Source organism: Gasterosteus aculeatus, chromosome 8, assembly GCF_964276395.1.
Source record: "Gasterosteus aculeatus chromosome 8, fGasAcu3.hap1.1, whole genome shotgun sequence".
Lineage (NCBI taxonomy): Eukaryota > Metazoa > Chordata > Actinopteri > Perciformes > Gasterosteidae > Gasterosteus > Gasterosteus aculeatus.
Window position 1 is genome coordinate 21,879,019 of NC_135695.1, and position 27,839 is coordinate 21,906,857.

Genomic DNA, 27,839 nt, shown 5'->3' on the forward strand with positions numbered 1-27,839 from the left:
TCATAGACGTCTATGGGAGCAGAGGAGTCGCCCCCTGCTGGTCACTACAGAGAAGTAGAGTCATTTCCTCATAGACGTCTATGGGAGCAGAGGAGTCGCCCCCTGCTGGTCACTGCACAGAATGCAGCTTTAACACATGAAGCTTTCCAGAAGTGGAGGTTCCCTCCTGGTCTGAACTTCTAGTCATTGTATCGCAAACAATCCCGTAACAATCCAAATCTGATATTGAAAGGTGGCAACCGGTCGACTCGGCGTTACTGTCTCCGGGGGGGTCAGAGAGGCCGAAGTGAAGCGGGGTCGGACACAAGGTCAAACATGAGTAAACACGGACTTCCTCCCCGAGGGTCCCCTTCCTGGACAAACTGTCCTCTGCCCTGTTTGTTTTTTCGAGGGAGAGAAACATCTGCGGTGCAACACGTCGGGCTCTGGTTACAAGCCGCACGAGAGCGCATAAACACATGTGCACGTGCACGTAAACATATGTGCACGTGTGCGCACGTAAACATGTGTGCAGGGGAACGCTCTAAAAAATAAAAGGCGGAACTATATACATAAAGATATTTATTTACTGTACCAGTCACCAGTTCTCATTCAATGACAACGTTTTGACTGGTACAGTAAATAGAAGTATATATTTAGAAATATATATTTGATATATTTATAAATATATACTTAAAAATAAAATCAAAAAACACAAACACCGGAATGAATGCGTGACTTCAACATTTTGACTTTACTAAAAGCTGAAGTATAAACGTACAAATATGTAAAATAGGCAGAGTTTGACTTGAGTTCAAACTTAAGTCTTCAGAGGAAAATCAAACCCCCCCGTGAGGAATAAGATCATCTCATCATATATTTAGAAATATATACTTGATGGATACATAAAATACAAAGATGTTCTTTCTTATGCTTATTGTCATGTTGTTATCACTCGAAGGAGCTTCGATCAGATGTTTGGTTTTATCATGTTCAACACATTATTCTGGAGGTGCTTTCCTGGAGAATCTATATTATTCAAAAGGTGTTTTTTTTATTTTATTAGACACTTTGAGGAATGTCGCCTAATGCACACCACAGTGTGTGTGTGTGTGTGTGTGTGTGTACACTTTGTGTTGTAGGACTACATATTAATCCAAGAGATCCTGGAACTCAGGAACCGACTCCAAAGCAAACACAGCGTGAGCTTCACTTAGCCAGAACATCTGGTCCTGGTCACATGACTTTCTTTCACCAGCGGAGAGAAGGAGGAGGAGAAGAAGAAGAAGAAGGAGGAGGAGAGTGCGTTTAAAGGGCGATTAGACTTGATCACAGAGGAAATCACGTCTCTGCTGTCTCTTCACTTCCACGTGTGCTTCTCATGGTGGCCACTGGGGGGCACTGTTACACCACACACACACACACACACACACACACACACACACACACACACACACACACACACACACACACACACACACACACACACACACACACACACACACACACACACACACACACACACACACACACACACACACACACGCGTTTCCGCTCGTTCTCCAGAGTATTTTTTTCTTATTAAACAGATGAAAAGCAGAACCACAGTCAACCTCTCCATCTCAGGGAGTAGGGTGAGGCGGTGGCCCAGATGTGAGGCGGTGGCCCAGATGTGAGGCGGTGGCCCAGATGTGAGGCACTGACTCTTAAAAACACACTTTCCCTTCCCCTCTGGTCTCCACGTGTCCACGTCGAGCCTCTCCGGACCCATCGGGCCGATTTCAGAACCACAAAACAGAAGCTAAACATCAGGTGGGGTTCAGTTTAAAAAAAAATACAGCGTAAACACACACACACACACACACACGACACACACACACGAGACACACACACACACAGACTTTCTCCTCGACTTCCCTCCATGAATTGTGACTGGAGGCTTTTGGCTTCTTCTTAATTGATGGAATCCACGTCTGAAGCAATCTGACAGCATCCAACCAAAGAGGCAGTTGGAGGAAAGTTCTTCAAAATATGACTTTAAAAATGTACAATAGAAGCACGTGGTGCAAAATGTAAAAGTCAGAAAAGTAGAAAGGACGTTGCTTTCTGCAGCTTCAGATGTGAGAGTCCATCTCCTCAACAAAGAAGCACATTTATCAAAGAAACGGTTGAACTATTTACTGAACTATTGAATCACAGTTTTACTACGAAGAGGCACAATTAAACAAGATGTCAGCTGATCCATGGAGGAGACCATGAGGACCTCAAAAGAGTCATGAGCTTCTAAATAAAGACTCACAGTTTGTGTCAGTAAGATGAATAAAGAGTATCTGAACACACAGAGGCTTCAGCCAAGCTTCAGATTTATATATATATATATATATATTTATATTTATATATTTTAGGGGCAGAGGTCAGCCGTAGCCTGGCGGTCAGGAGTGAAGCGAACGCGACCATGTGCTGCAGGAGAGGCTCCCGGCTCCGCCCCCAGATCGCCGTGAGTGACGGGAGAGATGAAGCGTGACGAGGACGGAACCCGTGTGTGAATAATATCACATCACAGTATTTTAGATAAAAACAAGAAGGAATGAAGCCAAATGAGGATTAAATACAGTTATAATAATAATGATCATTTTAATCATTAAAATCAGGTGTTGATTGTAACACGCAGAAGATTAGTATATAATACAAATATTATTATTATTTCTCAAATTCTTTCAAATTTGTCCCCAATATCATGCTGAATACAACTGATCTAATTTAGTTCCTATTAATCACTGCTGTTATTATCACACATGTTGAAATTAACTTTCTATTTTAAGATACATTTTTAAATCAATATTCATCCTTCTCATCTTTCTTTCCTCTTCTAGTACCACCGGTTCTAGTAGGATTAGTTTTATGCTTGTTTATTTCAAACGGAGAACAGCAGGATGTTCAAAGCTCACATTCTTCTCCAATTACCAAACGGCTCGACTTTATGAGAGCGTTCATCAAATTAACTACAAGAAAAACACTCTGTTCCCATTAAATCTGCTAAAATAAACTGCGTCACAGGAGAATGAGATGGAGGGAGAGATAGAAGGACAGGGCGGCAGGAGGACAGGACGGCAGGAGGAGGACAGGAGGAGGACAGGACGGCAGGAGGAGGACAGGAGGAGGACAAGAGACAGCAGGAGGACGGCAGGAGGAGGACAGGACGGAGGACAGGACGGCGTATTTACCGAGTGCAAAGCAGAGAAAATAAGAAAAAGTCATTGTCCACCAATGAGGACAGAGGCTGTGATTAGACAGGAGGACAGATGGAGGACAGGGTGGTGCAGCTGATGAAAAGACCCGATTAACCTTTGATCTTCTCCACGCACCGTGTGTGTGTCGGCCCAGTGGAGACAGATAATAACGCCGACGATGTTCAGATGCTCTGATAGCGGCAGCAGGGTGGGGGGGGCATGGGGGGGGTTGTGTGTCTGCGTGTTGCTTGACATGAAAGTGACACGACAGGCGGTTGTGGTTGTGTTGCCTCCACCCGCTGGTGGTCTCAGGGACAAATATTTGTGTTGACCCCAGCCAGCAGGAGGGCGAAGGCTGCATTCTCGCTGGTGACCATCAGGGGGCGACGCCATGAAGCGGGGGATGCTTTAGGGCGGGGCTACGCGCTGATTGACAGGTCTCAGCTGTAACAAGGCGTCACTTAGTCCAGAAGTTCACCTCCCGTTTAATGCGGCAACACGACGACAAAAACGGGAGCCGCGATGACGACGCACACGTTGTGTTTAAAAACCGCTGAGGACGCTCAACGAAAGAAGCGAGAGCAGCTTCAGACGGTCGACCGCAGACGCGCCGCCTCCCGTCGCTCGACCTGCGAACCCGAGCGCCAGGCGCCAGAGGCCAGAGGCGGGGCAAAACCAGACAGAGGGAACATGGGAGTGTGTGTGTCTGTGTGTGTGTCTGTGGGAACGCAGAGATCATTACCGAGTGTGTGTTTGTGTCCATGTGCGACCGTTTGTTGACTCTGCGGAGCGATTACTCCACAAAACGCACATGTGATGGAGGAGACGGAGAGACGAGGTTTCATCCGATACCTGGAAGCCAAATAAACAACCGAGGGGGAAGGAGGGGGGGGGAGGGGGCGAGGGGGGGGGGCAATAAACTCAGGCAATATATCTGACCTGCCAGACTGCTCATTACGCCACAAAGACGCCGCACCTCCACCTGGACGGAGCTACGACAACGATGCTGGAGGATCCTTCAGAGATACTCAAGAAGAGGGAAGGAGGGAAGGAGAGAAGGAGGGAAGGAGGGAAGGAAAGGGAGGAATTGGACGTGAAATCCAGCTTGAAATGACTTGTTTTCCACCAGCGATCGGTCACAAGTCTCTGTGAAGAAGAAGAAGAAGAGGAGGGGCGGGACGCACAAGAAACAGATTGGAGCCACATGTTGAGGCACACACACACACACACACACACACACACACACACACACACACACACACACACACACACACACACACACACACACACACACTGATTGATTCATCTGGAATGTTTCTCTTTTCTTCTCTTTCTGAAGGTTTCATGGTAAAGTCGGAGCAGATGAAAACTGCAGCAATGAGGATTTGTGGTACAACAGGAATGTGCAACGAGATGCAGTTTGGGGTCCCGTTTTACTACATGACAGATATTTGTGTGTATTCTGTAGTTGTTGGTGGAGATTATCATCATCATCATGAGACTGAGACCATGAACTCATGTTTACAAAGTTTACTGAGGGAATAAATCAAGAGAGAAGTAGAGTCATTTCCTCATAGACGTCTATGGGAGCAGAGGAGTCGCCCCCTGCTGGTCACTACAGAGAAGTAGAGTCATTTCCTCATAGACGTCTATGGGAGCAGAGGAGTCGCCCCCTGCTGGTCACTACAGAGAAGTAGAGTCATTTCCTCATAGACGTCTATGGGAGCAGAGAAGTCGCCCCCTGCTGGTCACTACAGAGAAGTAGAGTCATTTCCTCATAGACGTCTATGGGAGCAGAGGAGTCGCCCCCTGCTGGTCACTACAGAGAAGTAGAGTCATTTCCTCATAGACGTCTATGGGAGCAGAGGAGTCGCCCCCTGCTGGTCACTACAGAGAAGTAGAGTCATTTCCTCATAGACGTCTATGGGAGCAGAGGAGTCGCCCCCTGCTGGTCACTACAGAGAAGTAGAGTCATTTCCTCATAGACGTCTATGGGAGCAGAGAAGTCGCCCCCTGCTGGTCACTACAGAGAAGTAGAGTCATTTCCTCATAGACGTCTATGGGAGCAGAGAAGTCGCCCCCTGCTGGTCACTACAGAGAAGTAGAGTCATTTCCTCATAGACGTCTATGGGAGCAGAGGAGTCGCCCCCTGCTGGTCACTACAGAGAAGTAGAGTCATTTCCTCATAGACGTCTATGGGAGCAGAGGAGTCGCCCCCTGCTGGTCACTACAGAGAAGTAGAGTCATTTCCTCATAGACGTCTATGGGAGCAGAGGAGTCGCCCCCTGCTGGTCACTACACAGAATGAGTTCGGGACTCTTCAGCATCGACTTCACTTGGATTCATGCCATGATCCCGTCAGTCGCTCCCATTAGATCCTCCAGAATAACGAGATTGGGCCATTACGTTTCAGCTCCGCCCGTCAGCGCCTGCAGTGAAAGCCACAGATCAGAGGAACGCCGTCCTGACGGGGTGCAGAGCGGCAGCTGGAGGAAGCCTCCTATCGCGGGAAGCTCCTCCTGCTGATGTCATGTCCTCCTAATCGGAGCTCTGCTTCCGCTTTATCTGCCTTAGAGAAGAGCGATGCCCACCGACCCAACGGGAATCAGAGCCCCCCCCCATCACACAGGCGGGAATCCAACACCAACATCACATCCTGGAGGGGGGGGGGGGTTGAGGGCCACATCAAAGGGGATTACATGGTGGACGAAGATGCACCACCTATTGTTTTTTGAGGGATATTCAACTGTTTATATGTCCAGTAGACGCTTCTCTGGCCCAGCGGCCTCCATCATTACGGGGGGGGGGGGCAGCAATGGGCCATTAATGGGCCTCTATGCTCAACATCTCCATTCAGAGACAGACAGAGCTGGACGTGATCGCGCTGAGCTCACAGACGGAGCGCAGCCAGTGGCCCTCGAGCGTGTGCACTTTACTCACAGCAGACAGGAGGACGACGAGGATTTACAGAGTTTATCTCCTGCAGCGTTTATCAGGAGGACTTCAGGAGGAGGCCGAACTACCGACACCAGAGGCCAAACGGCACCGCGGAGGAGGAGCGCGTCTTTGTACACAAAACAACAAACGGAGACGTTCATGCGACGTGCTTCATGCGACGTGCTGCATGCGACGTGCTGCATGCGACGTGCTGCATGCGACGTGCTGCATGCGACGTGCTGCATGCGACGTGCTGCATGCGACGTGCTTCCAGTTCAGTAGAAGAGCTCCTTATTATCATAAAAATTATGATAGTTATTTTAGCTAAATCTAAATTATTAGCTTCTGCTAAAACACAAAGAAAGAAAAAGAACAAAGAAAGCGTTCCTGAAAACATGAGTTTATGACCCCCCCCTCAGCGTGGGGGGGGGGGGGGTCTGGGTGCTCTCAGTTGGACGACCAGCAGGAGATAAGGACTTTATCTCGCTGTGTGACCAGACTGCAGACTCCTTTCTCCTCATTCCACCCCCCCCGTCCCCCTCCGTCCCCCTATCTGCCGTCCTCCTCGGGGACACTGACAGCTCGGGCCAGTTCCTCCTCGGGATTGAAGACGAGGAGAGGAGCCCACCAAAATAAGAGCACAGGACGGAAGACAATAAGGGCAGAAAGTTTTAAAAAAAAGGAGGGAAGGGGAGAAAAAAAAAAAAGAAGTATTTCTCTGCTAGATGAGGGGCAGTAAAAAAAGAGGGAGGCAGGGGGAGTAAAGGGAGGGAGGGGGGGGGGGCGTTCCCGTTGGCTCGGGCCTTGATTAACACCAGGCCTCCTGACAGGAAATGACCCGGCCGGCTCGGAGCGCCAGGAGAGCTTCCATCTGGTGCAGAGGCCGCGGAGGACTCCTCCACCCAAAGGAGCTCTGGTGGAGGAGCTCGGGTGGAGGAGCGGGATGTTTCACGTCTGCGTTGGTTGTATGCGGGACGCAGAGCCATGTTGTTGTTGTTTGTTTGGGAGGGAGGGAACACCTCACAGGGTTTGGGGAGGAAAGCGGGGACGTTAGGACAGGACATCTGAGGACTGGAATCTCAACTGTAAACAAGTTGTTCCGTAGCAGCAGATAAAATCCTTGAGCTCAGTCGCGTCTTTAAGGATCAGAACGAGTTTCTACGACGATGGCCGGGGGGCCGGGGGGCCGGCATTGCTCACTGACGCTTAATTACTAATTCACATATCGGGAAAATCACCAGCTGAAACATGTCGACCAAGCGGCTCAGAAACTCCTGCTGTTCCTACCTTTCACAATAAAAGCCCTGCACATTCTCTCCGTATGAAGACGTATTTGTGACGCAGACATTTGGTCCTTTTCAAGTATTTTATATCTATACGGAACCTTGATGTAATATCTGATGATTTTTAAATAAAAGTTGTTATTGCTCAAGCCGGAGGACACGAGGACATTCCCCGCAGAGGACGAGCGTCTTGGCTTCACTCCTCCGTCAAAAGGTCGCGCGCTGACCTCCGCCTGCACCGCCGCGTGTGCAGAGGCCAAAGGGGGCCGCGGTCTCAAGTTTGAGTCCCTTCGGAGCCTCGTGTGTGTGTGTGTGTGTGTGTGTGTGTGTGTGTGCGTGTGCGTGTGTGAGCGTGTGTGTGTGTGTGTGTGTGTGTGTGTGTGTCTTCACTCTGCTGAGCGGCTCGGTGGGATCGGTGACAGATTCCCAGTGGAGACGTACGAGCTTACGAGTCTTTATGATGTGCATTTCCTGTCATAAATAAGACGCAGAGGAACTCCGGGAGCGCTGACGCGCTCCATAAAAGTAACAGAGGACACTCCAAAAGGTACCTGGGGACCAGTACTACACAGTACCACTCCTAACTACAGAGTACTGCACAGTACTACACAGTACTACTCCTAACTACAGAGTACTGCACAGTACTACACAGTACTACTCCTAACTACAGAGTACTGCACAGTACTACTCCTAACTACAGAGTACTGCACAGTACTACACAGTACTACTCCTAACTACAGAGTACTACACAGTACTACTCCTAACTACAGAGTACTACAGAGTACTACTCCCAACTACAGAGTACTGCACAGTACTACACAGTACTACTCCTAACTACAGAGTACTGCACAGTAATTCCTTCAGTGCCGGAGAAAACTACACTACATCTTCTCCTGCAGGTTGTGCCTCCACCCACCGTCCCTCAATCTGCAGATGGAAGGAAGCCGGGGTGCAGCGTGGCGACCCGCGGGTGGAGCGGGGGGAGGGTGTGTGTGTGTGTGTGTGTGTGTGTGTGTGTGTGTGTGTGTGGCCGCTGAGCAGCCTCTGCTAATTAAAGGCTGAGCCGCGTGTCATCAGCTTATCTGATGAAGTGAAGTAGAGAGAACAACGCCAGCGACCGGCGCCCTCACCTTGCACACATGCACATGCACACGCGTGTGCTTGTGTGTGTGTGCTTGTGTGTGTGTGTGTGCGTGAGGAGCAAGTGAGGGAACAACCACTAATTAAAAATAATTGGGACTAATTTCATAAACAGTCCAACGGGGGAACATATTTAATCAGACAAACTTAAGCTGTGCTTCCCCCCCTGGTTGCAGCCGGGTGCTGCGGGGCCTCTTAGGGGTGGGGGGGTGGGGGAGGGGGGGTGGGGGGTGTAGGGGAGGGATGGGGGGGGAAATGGAAAAAGGAAATTTAAGAAAACAAAGAAAGTCTGAGAAGTAGGCAGGCGAGGGAGGGAAAGTCGGTGACCAGAGCTGTGTGTGATCCCTTTCATGTCCCCTGACTGGCCCGCGTTGCCGTGCCAACCCAAACAGCAGCGTGGTGGAGGTCCCCCCCCCCCTGTGCCCACTCCACCGGCAGGATGAACAACGAACGCCATGTGTGTGACTGAGAGGAATCACGTCTTCTTCTGGACGTCTGAAAGTTATTTGCTGAAAAAAAATCAGGTAAATCGCGTCCAGCGGCGTCTGGGGACGCGCCTGCTCGCCGGCACGCGGCCGAGATCCGAGGTGAGGGACATTTGGGTCGGAGGGTTAGAAACGAGAAGGAGGCGGTTTAGGACGGAGACGGGCAGACTGCGTGATGAGGAATGAGAGACGACAAAAACCTTGATGTTCGGGTTGTAACAACATGGTGTCCATGGCGACCGCGTCTGGTTCCCATTGAGGCCTTTTAGTCAGAACGCCACGATCGGTGTTTTTCAGCTCAGCGCTCCATCGTAAAGGAGCAACAAAGAAACGTGCACGCAGACTCTCGTGCACGCGCTGAAACACCTGGAGAGAGCCGAGTCCCACCGACCGGGCGCGTGCACACTAAAGCACACCTGCACACTACCACAGGGCCTTTTCCAAAGAGGTGTTTATAACAGAGTCAGGTTTTTAACATGGACCCCCCCCATCCCGCCCCCCCGAGCTGCACTCATCCAAGTAGAAACAGGACGAGAGGAGAGAGAGGGAAAAGAAAAGAGGGCGATCGACAATCTTTATTGCTGCTTCACTCAGACTCACCATCCCAGATGTGTTGTTTCAGGGTGTGTGCCGAGCTGCAGGAAAAGTCCAAGACTAAAAGTAGCTCTAAATATGACCTGTGTGTGTGTGTGTGTGTGTGCGCGCCTGCAGACTCAAGGTTAAAGGCGCTATAACTCTGGGAGGTACAGCGGGCTGCGGTGGGGAGGTACACGGTTCCTCCTTCTGAAGACCCTCAATCTGCTCGACCACACGGCTACCAGCCAGTGAGGAACCAGTAGACACACACACGCACAATCACACACACACACACACACAGCTGAGACTTCGAGCTCATATCCTGATTTCATCACGACCTTTGTGCTGATTTTTCACGGGTGTTTCTAAAGTTTTTAGCGACGCGATATTCAGTCAGATTGTATAGAAGTCTATGAGAAAATGACTACTTCTCTCTCCTGACCAGCAGGGGGCGACTCCTCTGGATCCCTCAGTAAACATGTTGAACAGTTTAGAGTTTATGTTCTCAGTCTGTAGTTTCAAGTCTTTTTTGATGTTCATTTAGTGACTGATGGTCCATTCAGAGTCAAACAGACCATAGAGGCGGGGCTACACACTGATTGACAGGTCTCTAGCAGAGACGTCGTCCTGTCGTCACTCGCTGTCCACTGGTTGCAAAAATCCAAGATGGCGACGGCCAAACAGACAACCTGGAGGCTCGTAAACATCCTCTGACCAACAGTCTTCAAACCCACTGACGGTTTGGACCCCGGAAACATCTGCTGCGCGGCGCCGTCTCACCGCCGGTCCCAGCGAACAGGAACCCCGCGAGCGCACACGTTCCCACACTCGCGGAGGGGAGGAGTGTGTAGGCGTGTGTGTGTGCGCGGGACGGGGTGTGAAAACGCGCCGCGGGCCAACGGAGGAAACAAACATCTGGCTCTCACCGGTGAGTTTCTGGAGCAGAGGGCTAAGCTCCGCCTCCCGAGTGACGACCAGCGTGAGCGCTCCGATCAGCTCCCTCTCCAGCATCTCCAGCTGCTCCTCCTCCCCTCCTCCTCCTCCTCCTCCTCCTCCGTGGGGGGGCTGCGCCTCGTCGGCCAGGGAGTACAGGTAGACCAGCAGGAGGATCAACTCATCCGGCCCGCATCCGTCCTCCCGGGACCTCGACCCCGAGGCGTCCTCGCCGCCACGCGGCTTCATCAAGGGCAGCAGCTGCCTCAGCACGCCGAGGAAGGTGGTGTCTCCGAGAGCCTTCGGGGGAGGGGAGGGGGGGGAAAGGGGGGGGCACAGACACACACAGCAAACATTTATCATTTATCTCAGTTTGTGGGATTCATTTCATTTAATAAAAAACTGTTTATTTAGTCGCACTTCTGATTTAACTCAAATATTCTAGTAATAAAACAACGCTGCTGGTGTTTAATGCCACAACTGTGTGTGAGTGTCAGCAGGTAACGAGGTTCCACGTGTGCAAACAGAAATGAATGAATAACAAAGACTTCCTGCAAAGATCCAAACCCTAAACGCCATCCTGTATTTCTGCCATTTTCATTCATCAATTCACGCGTCTCAGTGAAAGGTGGATTTTACACGTAGGCGTCGGTTTGCAGGTGTTGTCTGATTAATCAGCTGTGTGTTTCATCGTCATTATTTACACCATTCACCCTTTTCATTGGTCCACAGTCGCGAAGCCCGCGACTAAAAACGTGTTTCATGAGCTCATCGTTCCATTCGCTAACTTTACAGCTCTGAGCGACGACACGCCGAGTTTGGTTTCGTTCTTTTGTTAGATTACGCACGCACACGCACGCACGCACGCACACACACACACGCACACGCACACACACTTGGACCGATGTTTGGGAGCTTTGAGCTGATGCTGGGATCTGAATCGAGGTCATGAGGCTCTAAAAACAAGGGTGGGGAGCGAATCGCTCCCAAAAATGTCATGAAAGAAAAAGAATAGGGCGAAAGGGGGAACGCAGGCCGGTTGTGGGAGACGGGGAGAAACGAAGCGGGGGGGGAAGGAACGAACTGGAGAAAAGGCGGCGTGACTCGTGATGGGACGGAGGGATCGTTGACGGAGGAAAGCGTGTTTGTGTCGGAGCTACAAATCCTCCCCGGATAAATATTTCACTTTAACGATGAGTTTCTCTCCACAAGACAAACACGTGTGGGAGCGAGCGGCTTCGGGCCTCGCGGCGTCCCACCTGGGGATCCGGCGTCCCACCTGGGGATCCTCGCCGAGCCAAAGAAGTAACACAATGAGCCGGTCGCCGGCTTCCAAAGGGACGTCTGTTGTCCTTCAGGACAGCTTTTTGGTGTGATGGGACGTCAAAGAAAGTTTACTTACTGCACTTAAACGAAGTGATGGAGTAGAGAGGACGACTATTTAGTCTGTTATTCTGTGAGGAACTCCACCAGGTCACATGACTTCATGTGAGGAACTCCACCACGTCACATGACTTCATGTGAGGAACTCCACCAGGTCACATGACTTCATGTGAGGAACTCCACCACGTCACATGACTTCATGTGAGGAACTCCACCAGGTCACATGACTTCATGTGAGGAACTCCACCAGGTCACATGACTTCATGTGAGGAACTCCACCAGGTCACATGACTTCATGTGAGGACCTCCACCACGTCACATGACTTCATGTGAGGACCTCCACCACGTCACATGACTTCATGTGAGGAACTCCACCACGTCACATGACTTCATGTGAGGAACTCCACCAGGTCACATGACTTCATGTGAGGAACTCCACCACGTCACATGACTTCATGTGAGGAACTCCACCAGGTCAGACGACTTCATGTGAGGAACTCCACCACGTCACATGACTTCATGTGAGGAACTCCACCAGGTCAGACGACTTCATGTGAGGAACTCCACCAGGTCAGACGACTTCATGTGAGGAACTCCACCAGGTCACATGACTTCATGTGAGGAACTCCACCACGTCACATGACTTCATGTGAGGACCTCCACCAGGTCACATGACCCCACGACTCCCCCTCTAAGCTGAAGGCGAGGTACGACGCGGCGGCGCCTCACAGTGACTGAGTGTCCTGGTCGGGTTCTTCTCTTCTCTGTAGTTAACATGTTAACGCAGGTAACAAAAGACGCATCAAAGTAGCTTTTCTTAAGAGAATTCTTAAACCAGCGAGGAACGTTTCTAAAACATCGTGAACGGATCGACATCCCTCAGCCGACCTCTGGCTCAAAGCATCGGGAAAACAAAAGGCGCTCTTCCAAGTTTCACTCACTGCCAAACGTTTAGGGACCTTCGCTGGAGGAGGAACGACTCATAGACCAACGGATCGGCGCTTTCTCCTTTTCAAACCCGCACTTGTACAACTTGATCGCTTCACTTCCGCCCAGTGAGATCTCAGTTTGCTCGATGTCAGAAAAAGACGTTTCTGTTGAGGCCGGCAGGCGGCCGGGGAAGCGCCGATGCGTCCCAAAGAAAAATGAGGAAATACTGAAGAAAAATACCAACCATTCTGCTGTGTTTCCTTTGGCTGGATGGAGGAGGATAAATCTGAGGCTTTGTGGTGGGAGACGTTGGGGAGGTGACGAGATCCGCATGTTCTCACACAGCTACAGATCCACGTAATGGTGAACCAGCAAGTGTTTAAAGTCTGTAAGACTCAACATTCACTCACCTGCGTTCTCTAGAAACACGTCGTCAGCTGTTATTTACACCCAAACATACGAAAAACACACTTTGTTATTTCTGTAGTGAGCATCTTTTTCTAAGGACATAAACGAGAAACATAAAACAATGTACTACTTTTCTAAAAGTATTATTTTAGTCTTTTCTACACGGTGATCTTCCGTCTCCTCGTTGCAGCCTGAACTTTCCCGGTTGATTCTTTACTCACAAGATTTCTGAAAATATTACGTTTAAATATGCAAATGAGGCGTTTAGTCTCCAGACAAAGAATGTTTTCTTTTTACTGGACGCAGAGAAATCTTTCACAGGACGTTATGTAACCTCAGATCCTCACAAAGACGCCGTGTGGCGTTCAAGGTCCTCGCTGCAGAAACTACAGAATTACTGCAGTAATAACAGGAAGCCGAAGTTATTATGACACATTACCCGATGGGCAGGTCCCGCCCCCACGCTCCATTGCCACCATCACACACACACTTGCAGAACAACAATGGCTGTGCCCGATTTTGAGGTTTGCGATTACTCAAATAAGGGTTTTAAATCGCTGGAGAGTTTGTGCCAGGGCTAAAAATACAAAACACAGCATTTACTGCTTCTGGGAATAGAATCAGAAAGTCTGCTGATTCCTTGAAGTCCTTTTTTTCCGCTTCACAAAACCATCGCCGGCCATCGCCCCCCCCCCCCCCCTCCCCCCCTCCTCCCCCCCTCCAGCATCGAGCTCTGGTTTGAATCGCTCCGCCATGTGATTGACAGGTTGCTGTTCGGCAACTCCAACCATCACGGGGTCCCCGTAAGAGGCTCGATCTCGCCCAATCGCTGAGTCCGGGGCCAAGCTCCGCCCCTCCCCCCCTCTCTGCCCCGACAGGAAACCAGGTCCAGATGGGAACCCCTGGAGGAAGGTGAGTGTTTCAGCGCGCTAACCAGAAGCAGGCCTCGCCCGGCTTGCTCCGTGCCTCCACAATGAGCCTTCTTTGGGCAGAGAGGAGGAGGGGGGGGGGGGGGGGGGGGGGTACTTGTGGGAGTTGCCTACAGGTCAACCAAAGACACCCGAACAGGAGTCATCTTACATGGTCTCATCATTACCATAGCAACTAGAAGAGAGAAGATGAAAAGAAGATGTGGCCTCCTGAGGAAGAGCTTCATCCAAGAGACGTGGAATCACATCCGATTCGCCTTCAGGATCAACGACACGCAGAGCTGCAAGAAAACTCCGTAAATCTGGAAGACTGGAAGTCAAAACTTTGACTCCAGACGGCGAGCAGCGACCTTCTAGCAGTGTGTAAACAACAACAACACACACACACACACACGCACAACCCTTCAGACGTCAAACAAATGTGTTCACATTCAGCAGCGCCTCCATCCTTTAGCTCCTCCATCAGAACTTCTCCACCTTTAATCTCCCCCAAGCCACAGACTACACATGCGTGTGTGTGTGTGTGTGTGTGTGTGTGTGCGCGCTGCAGACCTGCAGGAAGAAGATACGAGTTTGTACCCGAGGGTTTTAGTTTTGAAAACATAATACGGAAATTAACGAGGCTTTATTTTATTTTTTGCCTCGTCAGCTGCAACAGATTACGGCGTAATTCACCAGGTGAGAGTCGCTGTGCAGCCGCAGACCTCGAGGCCGCATTGACCCTCACACACACACACACACACACACACGCACACGCACACGCCAAGAGACACACACGCACACGCACGGCCAAGGACAGTGCGTTACATCCAGTGCTAATTGACGCTGGAGCCTCCGGCAGGGAGAGAAAACATCCTGAGGTAAATAGAGGTAAATAAAATAAAAACAGGAGTTTATCTGATGGATACGAAGACAAACAAATGAGTTTCATTTCTTGCTGCAGGCGATCAGAGCAGCAGAGACTTGTGTAAAACATGAAGTGGGAGAGACTTGAAGCAGCACATCTGATTCCAGTTTCAGTCTCACACGGAGGAGGGGGTTGATTTCAAAATAAGGGTCTGGCTCAGAAAGAGGCCGATGGCCCAACGTGTGACTCGATTCATGAGAAATGTTTTTTAAGTTTATACAGGAATGTTTGCCAGAGATGCAGATCAAGTTTCTGGGTATTGAGACGCCTTGATTCACCCCCCCCCCTCCTCCTCTCACCCCCCACCGGGGTTTTTAGGCATCAGGGGGCAGTGTTGCACTGCAGCGACTACGCTGTTGCTCCCAGCGAGGACGTGTTGTGTCTCTTTGCGGTTGTTATGTCTTTTTGTGGTGTTTTTTGGTCTTCTTGTGGATGTCTTGGGTTTGTTTGTAGTATTTTTGTGTCTCTTGTGACTCTGAACTATTTACTCTGCAGTTCTTTTGCTTATAATATTGTGTGTGTTGGTGCTCATTGTGCGCCTCTGAGGTATTGTTTTTGTTTGTGGTTTCTTTATCATCTCTTTGCAGCGGTTGTGTGTCTCTTTATGGTGGTGGTGGTCACTTTGGGGTCTTTTTGTTTCTGTATATTCTCTGCATGTCCTTGTTGTCCTTTTGCGTCTTGTCGTGTCTTTTTATGTCTCGTTTTGGTCTTTTTGCGTCTCTTTGTAGTCATTTTGTGAGTCTCTTCCTAGTTGGACGGCGTCTCTGAGTGACATTTAGAGGTGAGGGCCGGTTGAGGGCCGGTTGAGGGACTCTTTTCTGCGGCTGTGTCACTGATGTGATCCATCGCAGAGACACAGCTGGAGACACAGCTGGTTTGCTTTCCCTCTCTAAGGAGGAGGCGGCTCATGGACGCCTGTGTGAGCGCTGCACATGGGGGGGGCGGGGCTTCTCTAGCTGAGCCCCACATTAACACAGAGGTCACAGAGGTCACTGCACTGACGGCGTAATGAAGGTAATGTGCACGTCTGCCTCTCAGCCTCAGGTGTGTTTACGTGCGTGTTTACGAGTTGGACTAAATAGCGTCTACGTCTTAACGTCCCGCCGTGTGCGCGACTCCCCCACAGCCGGCTGCTCCACCCGCACACACACACCTGGGGGACCAGCATAAAAAGGTGTGGGGGAGGAGCTTACAGCCAGGCACGATGGGAAGGAGATGTGGCGGAATGTACCGTGGGTCACATGACCCGCCCCCCACGACCACGCTGATGACGTGACTCACTCAAGTTCTCCATCCACCAAGTTACATTAGCGGCCTCGGTGTCAACGCGAACGCGCGCACACACACACACACACACACACACACACACACACACACACACACACACACACACACACACACACACACACACACACACACACACACACACACACACACACACACACACACGCTTTTTACTGGAAACGTCTTTTTTTCACAAAAACAACAAGATCATGAGTCAGGAAATAGAAGCCGCGGGAGGAGAACAAATAAAAGTTTAGAGGAGAATGTTTCGATAATACTAAACATGAGTAAATATATATATAAATATACCTTGTACCGGTTAGACGTCGCCGACTGGTTTTCTTTCATTCTCATATTTGTTGGTTTTGAAATTTCCTTTTTTTTGTTTTTGCATTTGTGTACATTTTTTACTTATTTATCACACGCGACACAAGGATCCTTTTTCAAACGCTTCTCAAACATGAATTGTGTTCTGGTCGCGGCCGGAGCCGTGAAGAAAACTCTTCTGTGAGAGACCGTAGGGTTCAGCACACACAGCGCCCCTCTGTCACTCACACACACACACACACACACACACTCAGGCAGCACAGGGCGTGTTTGTTACGCCGTGTTTACTGAAGTGTCGTGTTGAGGGCTGAACAACATGCGAGCAGAGAGCGCGCAGTGATCCTCCTGCAGACTGCATGTCTGCACACCCGACGACTCCATCTGTTAAAACACTCGCACCACCCGCCTCTCTCTCCGAGGCCACTCGTCGGAGCGCTGACCCACATTTCACGAGAGCCGGGGGTCAGGACGGCCGATTCTGCTCGACGAGTGTGTGTGTGTGTGTGTGTGTGTGTGTGTGCGTGCGTGAAAACAAAGCAGTGGCGGTTGTGCTGACAGCGGCTTCGACACACAAGCTGAAATAGAACAATACAAACAACGTCGCTGCTGCACAAATATTCCCACAGCCGTAAGCCCACAGCTCTGCTAAAAACACGACGGGGCTGTGGGACCACTATTAATGTGGCCCATCACCTCCTTTTGTTGCTTTTTTTACTCCATTATTGTCATCCACCCCCCACCCACCCTCCCTCCTTCCTTCTCCTCGGGCCAAAATCATCCCAAACTCTCCCGAGTGTGGGAAACACATTTCCCCAAACCCTTTACGCACGGATCGCTCATCTCCGACTGAGTCCACACCGCCTGGACTCGCAGGTGAAACCGCACGAATCAAAGGACGGCTCCAGTGAGACACTCCTGCACGATTGGCTTTAGAGCGGATCCGGGTCCATCGTGGCCTCTTGGATTGATTTGCTGAGGGAATAAATCCAGAGAAAAGCAGAGTCATTTTCTCGTAGACTTCTACGGGACCAGAGGAGTCGCCCCCTGCTGGTCACTGCAGAGAATAAGCTTCGGTCCCAAACTGTGTGCACCGCCCGCATCGAGCATCCTCCTCGACAGCTGAAGGCAACAGCTTGAAGACGTTTCTCGCGCCTCTTGCACGGAGCGTTTCTGCGTGTGTGGGGGGGGTCGGGGGGGTCGGAGCGTTTCTGGGTGTCATAACTCGGTCAGCAGGTGTGTGTTGTACAAAGAAGACATCATCGTCTTAGCGATGACAGTTTGCCACCAACGTTCAACTGGCCACTTAGAGAAGGCTTGACGTCTGGTGCTAAATCATCAGCCCCCCCCCCCCCCCGCTGCTTTATACACAACACCCCGGGACAACGTCGCTCCTCCTCCTCGTCCTCTCCCCGTCATGTCAGTCCTTCCTGGACAGATGGTAAACAAATCGCTAACGCGCCGCCGCTGTGTTTGTCCGTCCTGTGATGGAACGCAGAGCTAAACAAGGACTGAAAGGCATCGGCGAGAGGAACCACGACAGCGTGAGAACCCCGAAGTGACAACAGTAACACGAGAAGCACTTCGTCCGCTTCAGATTCACCTTCAGCGCGGTTATTGGGAGACGGAGCAGTCCCCCTCAATGTCAATCTATCATGATCAGACATTGGTAGAACTGGGTTTGGTTTTCAGGGGCGGGGGGCGAAACGAGGAACCTTCTTGTTCTATTTACAACATCAACATACGGTGTCTCTCAGGGCTCCGTTTTAGGGCCTTTATTTTTCTATCGTCTCTTGCTAACGTACGCTTTGCTCCCAAAGAATCCCTCAGAGACACTTAGGTTGTAAGTGTAAGACGTTAAAAGAATAAAATATACCTTAAGTGATCGTAATGCAAACTTTAAACAAGTAAATCGGCTATTATGACGTCTTTGAGCCAAGTCACGTCTATTCAACCAAAAGAAAACACACATTAAGGTGCGAGCAGAGTCGGCAGACTGAAACTTTTGCACACTTGCAGAAGCAGAGAAGAATTCAGCGGTGGTGATTGTGCAGCCTCGGCGTTGTTATGTCTCGGGCAGGATGTGGCGGTGAGTTCGGCGTGAACGAGGACGCCTGAACTCCAGATGTGCGCTGTGCATTTAACCCGTCGGTCAGTCGGACAGTGGGGCAGAGAGGTGAAGAGTTAAGGAGCAGGAGGTTGAGAAAAGGAGAAACCGGCATCCATCTCTCCTGCTCCATCCAAATCATTGCTTCCATCCATCCTCCTCTTCATCCCCTCCTCCTCCTCCTCCATCCAGCGTCCCCTCCTCCTCCATCCATTCATCCATCCCCATCCAGCCTCCTTCATCCATCCATCCCCTCCTCCTCCTCCATCCATTCATCCATCCATCCCCATCCAGCCTCCTCCATCCATCCATCCATCCATCCCCTCCTCCTCCTCCATCCATTCATCCATCCCCATCCAGCCTCCTCCATCCATCCATCCATCCATCCTCCATCCATTCATCCATCCCCATCCAGCCTCCTCCATTCATCCATCCATCCATCCCCTCCTCCTCCGCCATCCATTCATCCATCCATCCCCTCCTCCTCCATCCATTCATCCATCCCCATCCAGCCTCCTCCATCCATCCATCCATCCCCTCCTCCTCCTCCATCCATCCATCTCCATCCAGCCTCCTTCTCCTCCTATCCATCCCCTCCTATCCATGCATCCATCTCCTCCTCCTCCATCCAGCCTCCTCTTCATCCCCCCCTCCTCCTCTTCCATCCATCCATCCATCCCCTCCTCCTCCATCTCCTCCATCCATCCATCCATCTCCATCCAGCCTCCTCCTATCCATCCATCCCCTCCTCCTCCTCCATCCATCCATCCCCTCCTCCTCCTCCTCCTCCATCCATCCATCCCCTCCTCCTCCTCCATCCATCCATCCCCTGCTCGTAATTAGCGGTTTGGCATTGCTGCTGGTTTTCGGTTACTTTCATTCCCGTTTCCATGGCAACAACGGAGGGACAAACATGTGTCTGGATCAGGAACAATAGAAGAAGAAAAGTGGGCCACATGAGTTCCACTGTCAGATGAAAGACAAAGCAGATCCAGTGGAAACTTTTCTGTGAAACCATCCCAACGTGCTCCATATTGCTCAACACCACCGTGTGCGCTCACATCATGTGCAGCTCATTAAGACGCACGTCTTTCTGCAGTTCTGGCGACTGTTCTGAGGTTTCTGTAACAAATCCATTCACAAATATTTCGTCCCGAGCGCAGATATTCATGTCGGTCTCTCACGGGACGACTGAGGCACATTTTAATCCACAGATGAGTTTCATTTGTCGCTCACACGAGATGACACCGTATGACACCGCTCATGTTGTCACAGCTTACAAACATGTCGCCCGCTCTGCCACCAAACGTTTCTAATCAAACACACCCCGCCCAGCGACCCGGAACGCACGTATGGAGAGAAAAAGCCCTCCACCTGATGATACACCCGGACCCTTTTGGATCCTGGTGTACGTAGTTACTTGCAGAGCGCTGCCCCAGGGGACTGTGGGTAATTAATGACAGAGTGAAGGGCGGCTGGAGTCTCTGTCTCTGATTGACCCGGTTTGAACCCCCTCCCCCCCCCACTCCTCCTGTTGCCATGACGACGGTTCGCCTCGTTCCCTCCGGGTGAGTAGGGGCCGAATAACCCCGGGGCGACGAGGGGTTCCGATGGGTGGGCATGGGGGGGTTAGATGGGTACAATTACACGCTGCAGCAAAGAGGAGTCCTTGTCCCACCTTTGCTGCACGACCTTAGGGGGTGGGGGTAGTCCTTCGTGCACCACCTCACTCCTCTGGTCTGGCTGGGCAGTAGGGGGCACTACTGACCTACCGGGGTCAGACTGAGTACTGGGAAGAGGCGAGAAGAACGCCATAAACCAACCTCCACCTCCTGCACCTCCTGCACCATGGACTACTTCCTACAGGAAGTATTAAATGTATGATGGAGAATCAAAGGTTGAACAGCCTTCTTAGTTTTTGTAAGAACCTCTTGTTTCTAAAGCATCAAGGTACGAATGTGAATCAAGCTTTTCTCGCGGGCGGCTTCTCTGAAAAGCTCCGATTGCCTGTTTGAAAATGTCAGAGGTAGATGACCACTAGTGGACAACATCAAATAGTTCCTCTGTAAAAATACAAAGCGCATCAAACTGCCAGACAACACAGAGCGGCCCCCCAAAAGGCAGAGCGGTGCGCATTCTCTCTTTACCCTCAGCCGATCAATCACAATGAAATCTGTAATCTGGCTCCCGGGGGCCAATCAGCATCTAAAGACACTCAAAAAGCTCCTGGAATGTTTCGCTGTCTCCGTTTCACATCAGACACACGGACACAAAGACGCATGTCCTCTGGGCCGCGACCCCCCGCCCCCCCCCCCCGCCGGCCTGCGCTCAGCAGGTAGCGACGAACCACCCGATAGCTAATCCGTCCCGAGGTGGAGCTTTCCTGAACAGAGGGCTCGTTTGTGACAACAGGAAGTGGACACAATGTTGCCAGAGTAAGCACATTAAAAAGGGTGCCACATGCACTGATGCATGCATGCACACATGGCTGCACGCATCTGGCTGCAGTTTCAGACGCAGCACATCGCAGACAAGACAAAGATGCCTCTGAACAACAAGCAGCGAGGTGAAAGAATCAGGTGTGAAGAAGTGGGCACACTGGGACGCTGTTGGGTCTCGCAGGCCCCCGACCGTCGGCCCAAATGCTAGACTTTTTCTCTACGTCGTTCACAATCCGAGGTTGAATGCTGGGCATTGTGGGTCCCCCCCCCCCCCACCCTCAGTCTGTGGTGTCTTTTTTGGAGTACGCTCAAGAGGCCGAGTCAGCACACCACACTGACCTGATTCAGAAGGAGGTGGAGAGCGTTTGAGAGACCCCCCCCCCCCCCCCCCCCCCCTCCTCCCCATCTCCTCATCGCGCTGCCTGGACCACCTCACCAAAAACACCCGAGGATGACGATGCAGCTCTGAAATATCGTCAGTGGAGAGAGAAGAGTGGACGAACTCCAGGAAAGACCAACCGCTTGGTTTGATGTAGTGAGGGAAAACAGCTGACTGGATACAGACCTCCATGTTTTTCTTTCTGCAGTTAGCAGACGTTTCTATAGACGTAAACTAGAGACTGAGACCAGGAACTCGTGTTTACAACGTTTACTGAGGGAATAAATCAAGAGAGAAGTAGAGCAGAGTGGAAGCGTTTGGAGCATTAAACGCCAAAAGGACTCATCCAACTCGCTCTGCTTCTAATTTCGCAGCCATTAAAGCCAAAGCATTTCCAATGTTTCGCTTCAGTGGGCCGAGCCATCGATTTAGTAGAAAAGATGCTTCGTGGAACGTTTAAAATGCAGCACGTACAAATTTCTGGCGGAGCGACTTCATCGAGCCTCCGCGCAATCAGGCGATTAGGGGTGAGTGACGCACCCCACCCCTCCCCCCCCCCCCCCCCAGGAGGGAGGAGAGGGGAGGCGGGAGAGGGTAACGACAACAGGAAGCGAGACGAGATCTCGCCCTCCGGCCTGGCGGCCCGTCGCCTGCGTTGGAGAGTTCCCTCTCTGTAAACAGGCCTCTCTCTGACTATTAAACAGATAGTACATTAGGGGAGGAACAACGTAAACACAGCCGTCCCAGGGCACCGGGGGGGGGGCAGCTTGAGACGGGGGCCATTCCTTTGAGCGACCTCCCCCTCTCCCGCTGTAATCTTCTTCAACCAAACACAGGAAGGAAGAGATAGGTAAATAACCCTCTTCTGATAAACCTCGATGTACTTCCAGCTCTGCCTCTTCCAGCTCATCACGCTAAAACGATGACGTGGCGTTTGTAGCGTTGGCGGCGAGGCCTTCCTCCGGAGAACAGAGCGTGTGACTTTATAATCTGGTTGCCGGGTTGGAAAAGCTTCCGGTCAACGTAACATATTTTGGTCCCTTTATACGTTTCGGGCTTGAGGAGCAGAATCCGGTCGTGTGGCGACGTGTTGATTTGTTTTTCTCGTTGTGGTTAGTTGGTTCTTTGTCAGTCGGATCCATTCGCCCTGCGTTGGTTAAGTTGACAGGTCACTCGACCTTCTCAACCTTCTAACTCATGAAGTGGTTTCCATTGCTTGGCAATATCTCAAAAAGGGTCGCCGAGGGGTTCGGAGGAGAGGGATCAACGGAAGACGAGAGGCAGACAGGAGTTGATCCCTCGGTGTGTAGCTCCAGGGCTGGGGGGCTTCGGAGAGGATACACTGGGTCTGTGTGTCTCTGGAGGGGGGGGGGGGGGAGGGAGACGGTCAGTCCAGATGTGAGGCTGTTAAACAGTAGGGCGCTGGAGAAGGTCAGTGGCTGGACATCTCAGGGGCACTGCCCCCGAGTCATTCACACCCCTGTGTTACAATCTACAGCCAGAAACCAGGACCCCCAACCCCTCTCTGTTGGGAGGGGGGGGGGACCCACCAGAGATGGAGAATAAGGGGAATGTCTGGGATGTGGGGACAGAGTCCATACCCTGGGGAAAGGCCCATTACAGGCTTACAGACCCCCGTCTGGCAGGCAGCGCAGATAAGATGAAAGTTGCTCGGGACCAATATCAACATTTTTCCTTCTGTCGCCGTAAGTAGTGAAAGAATCCAGATGTTGCATATGACATAATATATATACATACAACTTCATGTTAAGCTGTCTGTGGAGTGGCTTTACGATGACTCGTTTTATTGTCCCGTTTCAGACTTATTTAAAAGGCATCTACACGTCAGAGAATATCCAGGAGGGGTCGGGGGACGCAGGTCAAAGGTCGCCCGTCTTTAAGCCAGCGCAGGCTGACACTGTACAGCAGCAGATAACAGAGCACGAGGTCCCGCAGGCTCCAACGTGGCTGCAGGACCTCAACCCACATTTCATTTTATTCACATCCACAGAAAGAATGACATGCGTTGTTGTTCTGGTTAAATGTCACTTGCGGCGCTGTTGGATTGCTTTGTTTTGAAAGGCTAAGCGCTAAAAAATATGGATGGAATCAGAACATTTTGGAGGAGTTGAGTTTTGGAAAGAATCCCATCCTGTCTTTACGCTCAGGAGCTGGTTTACATGTTTGGATCAACAAACAGCCGCTGGAATCAAACCCTTCAAGTCGTGAAATAACAGAGCGGCCCGTTTCCGTCCGAAGCTGAAACGCAGATTAATAAGGATCCATGCGGGGCGGCCCGCATGTCCTCACTGCGACCGGGGGGGGGGCCACAGCGTCTGCGGGGGCGCGCCCTGCTAATCCCAGCGGAGCAGAAGCAGCGGGCTGGGGTGACGGAGGTCAGCTCCTCTCCGCCACACACACGCCGCTGTCCTCGGCGCTCCGTCCAGCGGCGTGACGGACTCGTGAAACCCAAAGGAAAAACCCCCCCCACCTTCAGACAGGGCAACGAGAAGCTGCAGCGGGGGAGGGGCGTGGGTGGAGGTGGAGGTGGAGGCTCGGCCCCCGTTGGTGGGAAAGCTAGCGTGCTGCTGCTGCTGTTCTGGGAAAGCAGCTTGAAAGGGGGAGTCTGTTGAGCTTCGGGCTGCGCCCCCCCAGCAACGAACACCTCCAGCAGACACATTCTGCAGCTGAGGGTTGGAGCCGGACCAGAGACGCTCAATACCAGCCATTCAGACCCAGAGACACCAAATAGAGACCCAGAGAGGCCCCCCGCCAGCACGCCGGCCTCCTTCACCACATCTGCAGTCTGACTCTAACTAATAATCATTTAAATTGTCAAGTAATGTTTCATTAACTGTTTTTGGTCGATGAATAAAATTACAAATTTCAATTGGTGTTTTCAACACGACGTCCTTCAAATGTCTCATCGCCCCCCCGCGTCCCCCGCTGGACAAACAGGGCTGAAGAAGGCGTTTCATCCCGGCCATTTTGTAACGTAATTAACTTCTCTCAGTCCACGTTGAGCCAAAGCAACAAAATAAAAAAAGGGCAACCTCACATGGAAATTAAAAAAACAGAAGGGAGGGGGGGGGGGTGGAGGCTGGGGGGGGGGGGGGGGGCACACAGAGGACACAGAACTCATTTCCCTTAATGCCTCACTAAAGCGCTCTCATCACGCTCAAGGCCCAATTGTGAGATCCAGGAGAACGCGGCCTCCTGGATATTAGGAAAACAGCCCCCCCCCACCTCCCCCTCTGGTTGTTTCCCTACAAACACAAACTGATCTCCTTCATGAGTGACGTTTCTTTCTCCTTTGTCAGTTTAACAGTTTAACTTATGACCCACAAGCCCCCCCCTTACCTGCTGAGCTTCTCGCTCTCTCTCTCTATATATATATATATAATATTCATAACCATATTCATGCAATCACCTGACACTAAGAGTCAGAGTCTGGCCGCCATGTTTCTGCGGGTCCTCGGCCTGCTAATAAACAAGCTCTGTGAAGAATGTTGTTTGTACAGATTTGATGAAATATCAAATAAAATTTCATAACCGTCATTGGGAATGACGGAGTTCTCCACGTTTCCATGGCGACGCCATGGCAAAGTGACAAAAGGAGAACCGACCTGCAGCAGCAGCCTCTCGAAGGCCAAGCAGGCGTCCCAGCGCGGCAGGCCGGGGTGTCCCAGGGTCTGCGCCGTGGCCAGGCCCAGCTGGAGAAGCCCCCCGTGGCTCTCCAGCGCCCCCCGGCATCCCCGGAAGAGCCTCACGTAGGAGGAGAGCTGCTCAGGGGTCACTCGGCCTGAAGGGGGGGGGGGGGGGGGGAGAAGACACACCGGTGTTATCAGAGGATAAAAAAGAAGATAAAAACCTACATGGTTGCCATGGAAACAAACACATTCATTCCTCCCGACTCTTCCCCGAACAGGACAAACAGAGGGACAGAAATCAGGACCTTTACTTTGGAGGGGCGTTGACAGCAGGCTGTGTGCGTCTGATGAGAGACGTGTTGATTAAAGAGTGTAAATTATAGATAGTTTAGGTAGGAAGGGCTGGAACGAGGGGGGGGGGGGGGGGGGGGCATATTAACTCCCCACCAAGCCAACTTCTTCATGTTGATGTTCTGAACCAGCACCAGATGTGGGAGTACTTCCTGTCGGACTACACGGTCAATGTTTGCTTTAGTGGGGCCAAACACATGATGGCTGGAAGAGAAACAGACGGCAGATCCTCAGAACATCGGTTACGCCGGATGACAAAATGATGGCAAATACGTCTGGAGAAGCTCCTTTCCACGGGGAAACGGACTTTCTGACACGTTGTCAGCATGAGACGCATCATCCTACAATAAAAAGGATTTCCCTCTCTTGCTGGAAGTCTTTTTCAGTCCAGACGTGTTCAAAAAAGTCCTGAAAAGCTCTATTGTGAGCACATCCAGCCATTAGATCCTGGCGGGGAAAAACCCAAGGTTGGCTCAGCTCAACGTGCCAACAAAAATTCAACACAGAACCCGGGTAATGCATCCAGCGCTTAGTCCGCCCCCGAGAAGAGGCAAACGCAGACAGAAGGACTGAATGCAGAACATGTTAAACAACACAACAACAGACCAGAGGCTGTTCTCCATCAGAGGAGCAAAGCTCGTATCCACGTCACCAAACAGACGAGAAAAACAACGAGGCCGTCCCGTTGGTCCACGGAGACGTTTTCCTTTGGGGGGGGGGGTTAAACGGCGCCGTTTAGGTGGTTCTAAACGGGTACAGTTCCTGTGAGGTCCTGTTTAAGATATTTCAAGTCCAGCCACAACATCTGGAGGGGGAAAGCAAAGCTTACGCTCAAGAGCCAGAAACCGCAGTTCTTCAAACGGCCACTTGAGGCGCTTCACACCGTTCGACCATTTTAATGTAGTTAAAGTAGAAGTTTTATTTTTTTTCAATGTGCGATTGAGCAGCTGGCTCACAATAGATGTGGGGGAGGATATGACCCCTTACACAATTTGAGTCATAAATCATTTATTTTATTAACTGAGGAGAGAACCTCAGTTAATTATTTGAGTCGAGTTATATTATTTATCAGCGCGTTCGTTTCGTTCACAGGCGCTGCAAATGTTTCCATCTACGACGGCGCTGAAGGAAACAAAGGAAACCCGAACCTCTGCGCCGCTTTATTGTTCTTCTCGGTGCACTTAGTTGCAGGAGGAGCCATAAAACATCTATAAACTGACCCATTTCAGCCCGATGTGCAGAAGTGGCGACTGAGGTCTCTGCCGTGATCAAAGTCCTCGACAGAAAGAATAAGAGAAAAGGACAAAGCGATGATGAAGCCTCCGGGAGGCCAAGTGGCCTCACAAGTACTTCTACACGGAGGAGACGCTTTTATTTATGCCTCATAAGAAAAGTTGTATCTGTGGCTGCATGTTGAGGCCTCGGGTCTCTGATGCATTATGAGCATTTCATGACATAAGGTCTGCAGACGCTCATTGACTTCCATTAACTTCCATTTGTAAAGTCAAATATTGAAACCATGAGTTTTACATCTGTGAAGCGAACCAACGGCCGCAAACAGAAAAAAAAAATGTTTTCTTTCAACTAATCTGAAAGAAGCCAAAAAGGATCAAAAACCTGAGACACAAAACATTTTTAAAATAAAATAAAAACAGCAGATGTAATGCGTTAAATACAAAGGGACACATCTTTCAAGAACTGATAAAACTCCCAAATGTTGCGGCTTGAAATGATGAACGTAAGCAAGTCGGGAAGGAAGCCCGTCAACACGTGTGCACTGCAAGCACACAATGAATATATATATATATATGCATACACACACTTTCTGATGCACACAAACACAAAAACGTGCACATATAAACACACTTTATGAGGACGATGAAACCAAAGCTGTCTCACTAATTCTCTGCAAAGAGCAAAAACACCAGAGAAAAACACTGAACTCACACACACACACACACACACACACACACACACACACACACACACACACACACACACACACACACACACACACACACACACACACACACACACACACACACACACACACACACACACACACACACGATGGAATTTCATCATCCTATTGTGCGGTGAGAAACCTGACGGGTCACACTCAGGCTCTGAGAAATGGATTATTTTCTCTGTCTCTCTCTGGATGATCTTATCCCATCGAGATG

General features: G+C 50.8%; 1 protein-coding gene and 1 long non-coding RNA gene across 2 annotated transcripts in view; one reads left to right on the plus strand and one right to left on the minus strand.

The window, feature by feature from the left end:
- scfd2 (sec1 family domain containing 2) overlaps positions 1-27,839 on the minus strand; it is a 50,727-nt gene that overhangs the window by 12,449 nt on the left and 10,439 nt on the right. The window contains exons 4-5 of the mRNA XM_040184401.2: positions 25,282-25,457; positions 10,557-10,863 (exon numbers count right to left, since the gene is read on the minus strand). Of these exons, the coding sequence (XP_040040335.2) occupies positions 10,557-10,863; positions 25,282-25,457 (483 nt within the window). The remainder of the gene's footprint in view (positions 1-10,556; positions 10,864-25,281; positions 25,458-27,839) is intronic.
- On the plus strand, positions 23,232-24,555 carry LOC144411506 (uncharacterized). Its single transcript, XR_013468691.1, has 2 exons — positions 23,232-23,361; positions 23,477-24,555. It is a non-coding gene; the product is annotated as an uncharacterized LOC144411506 (long non-coding RNA).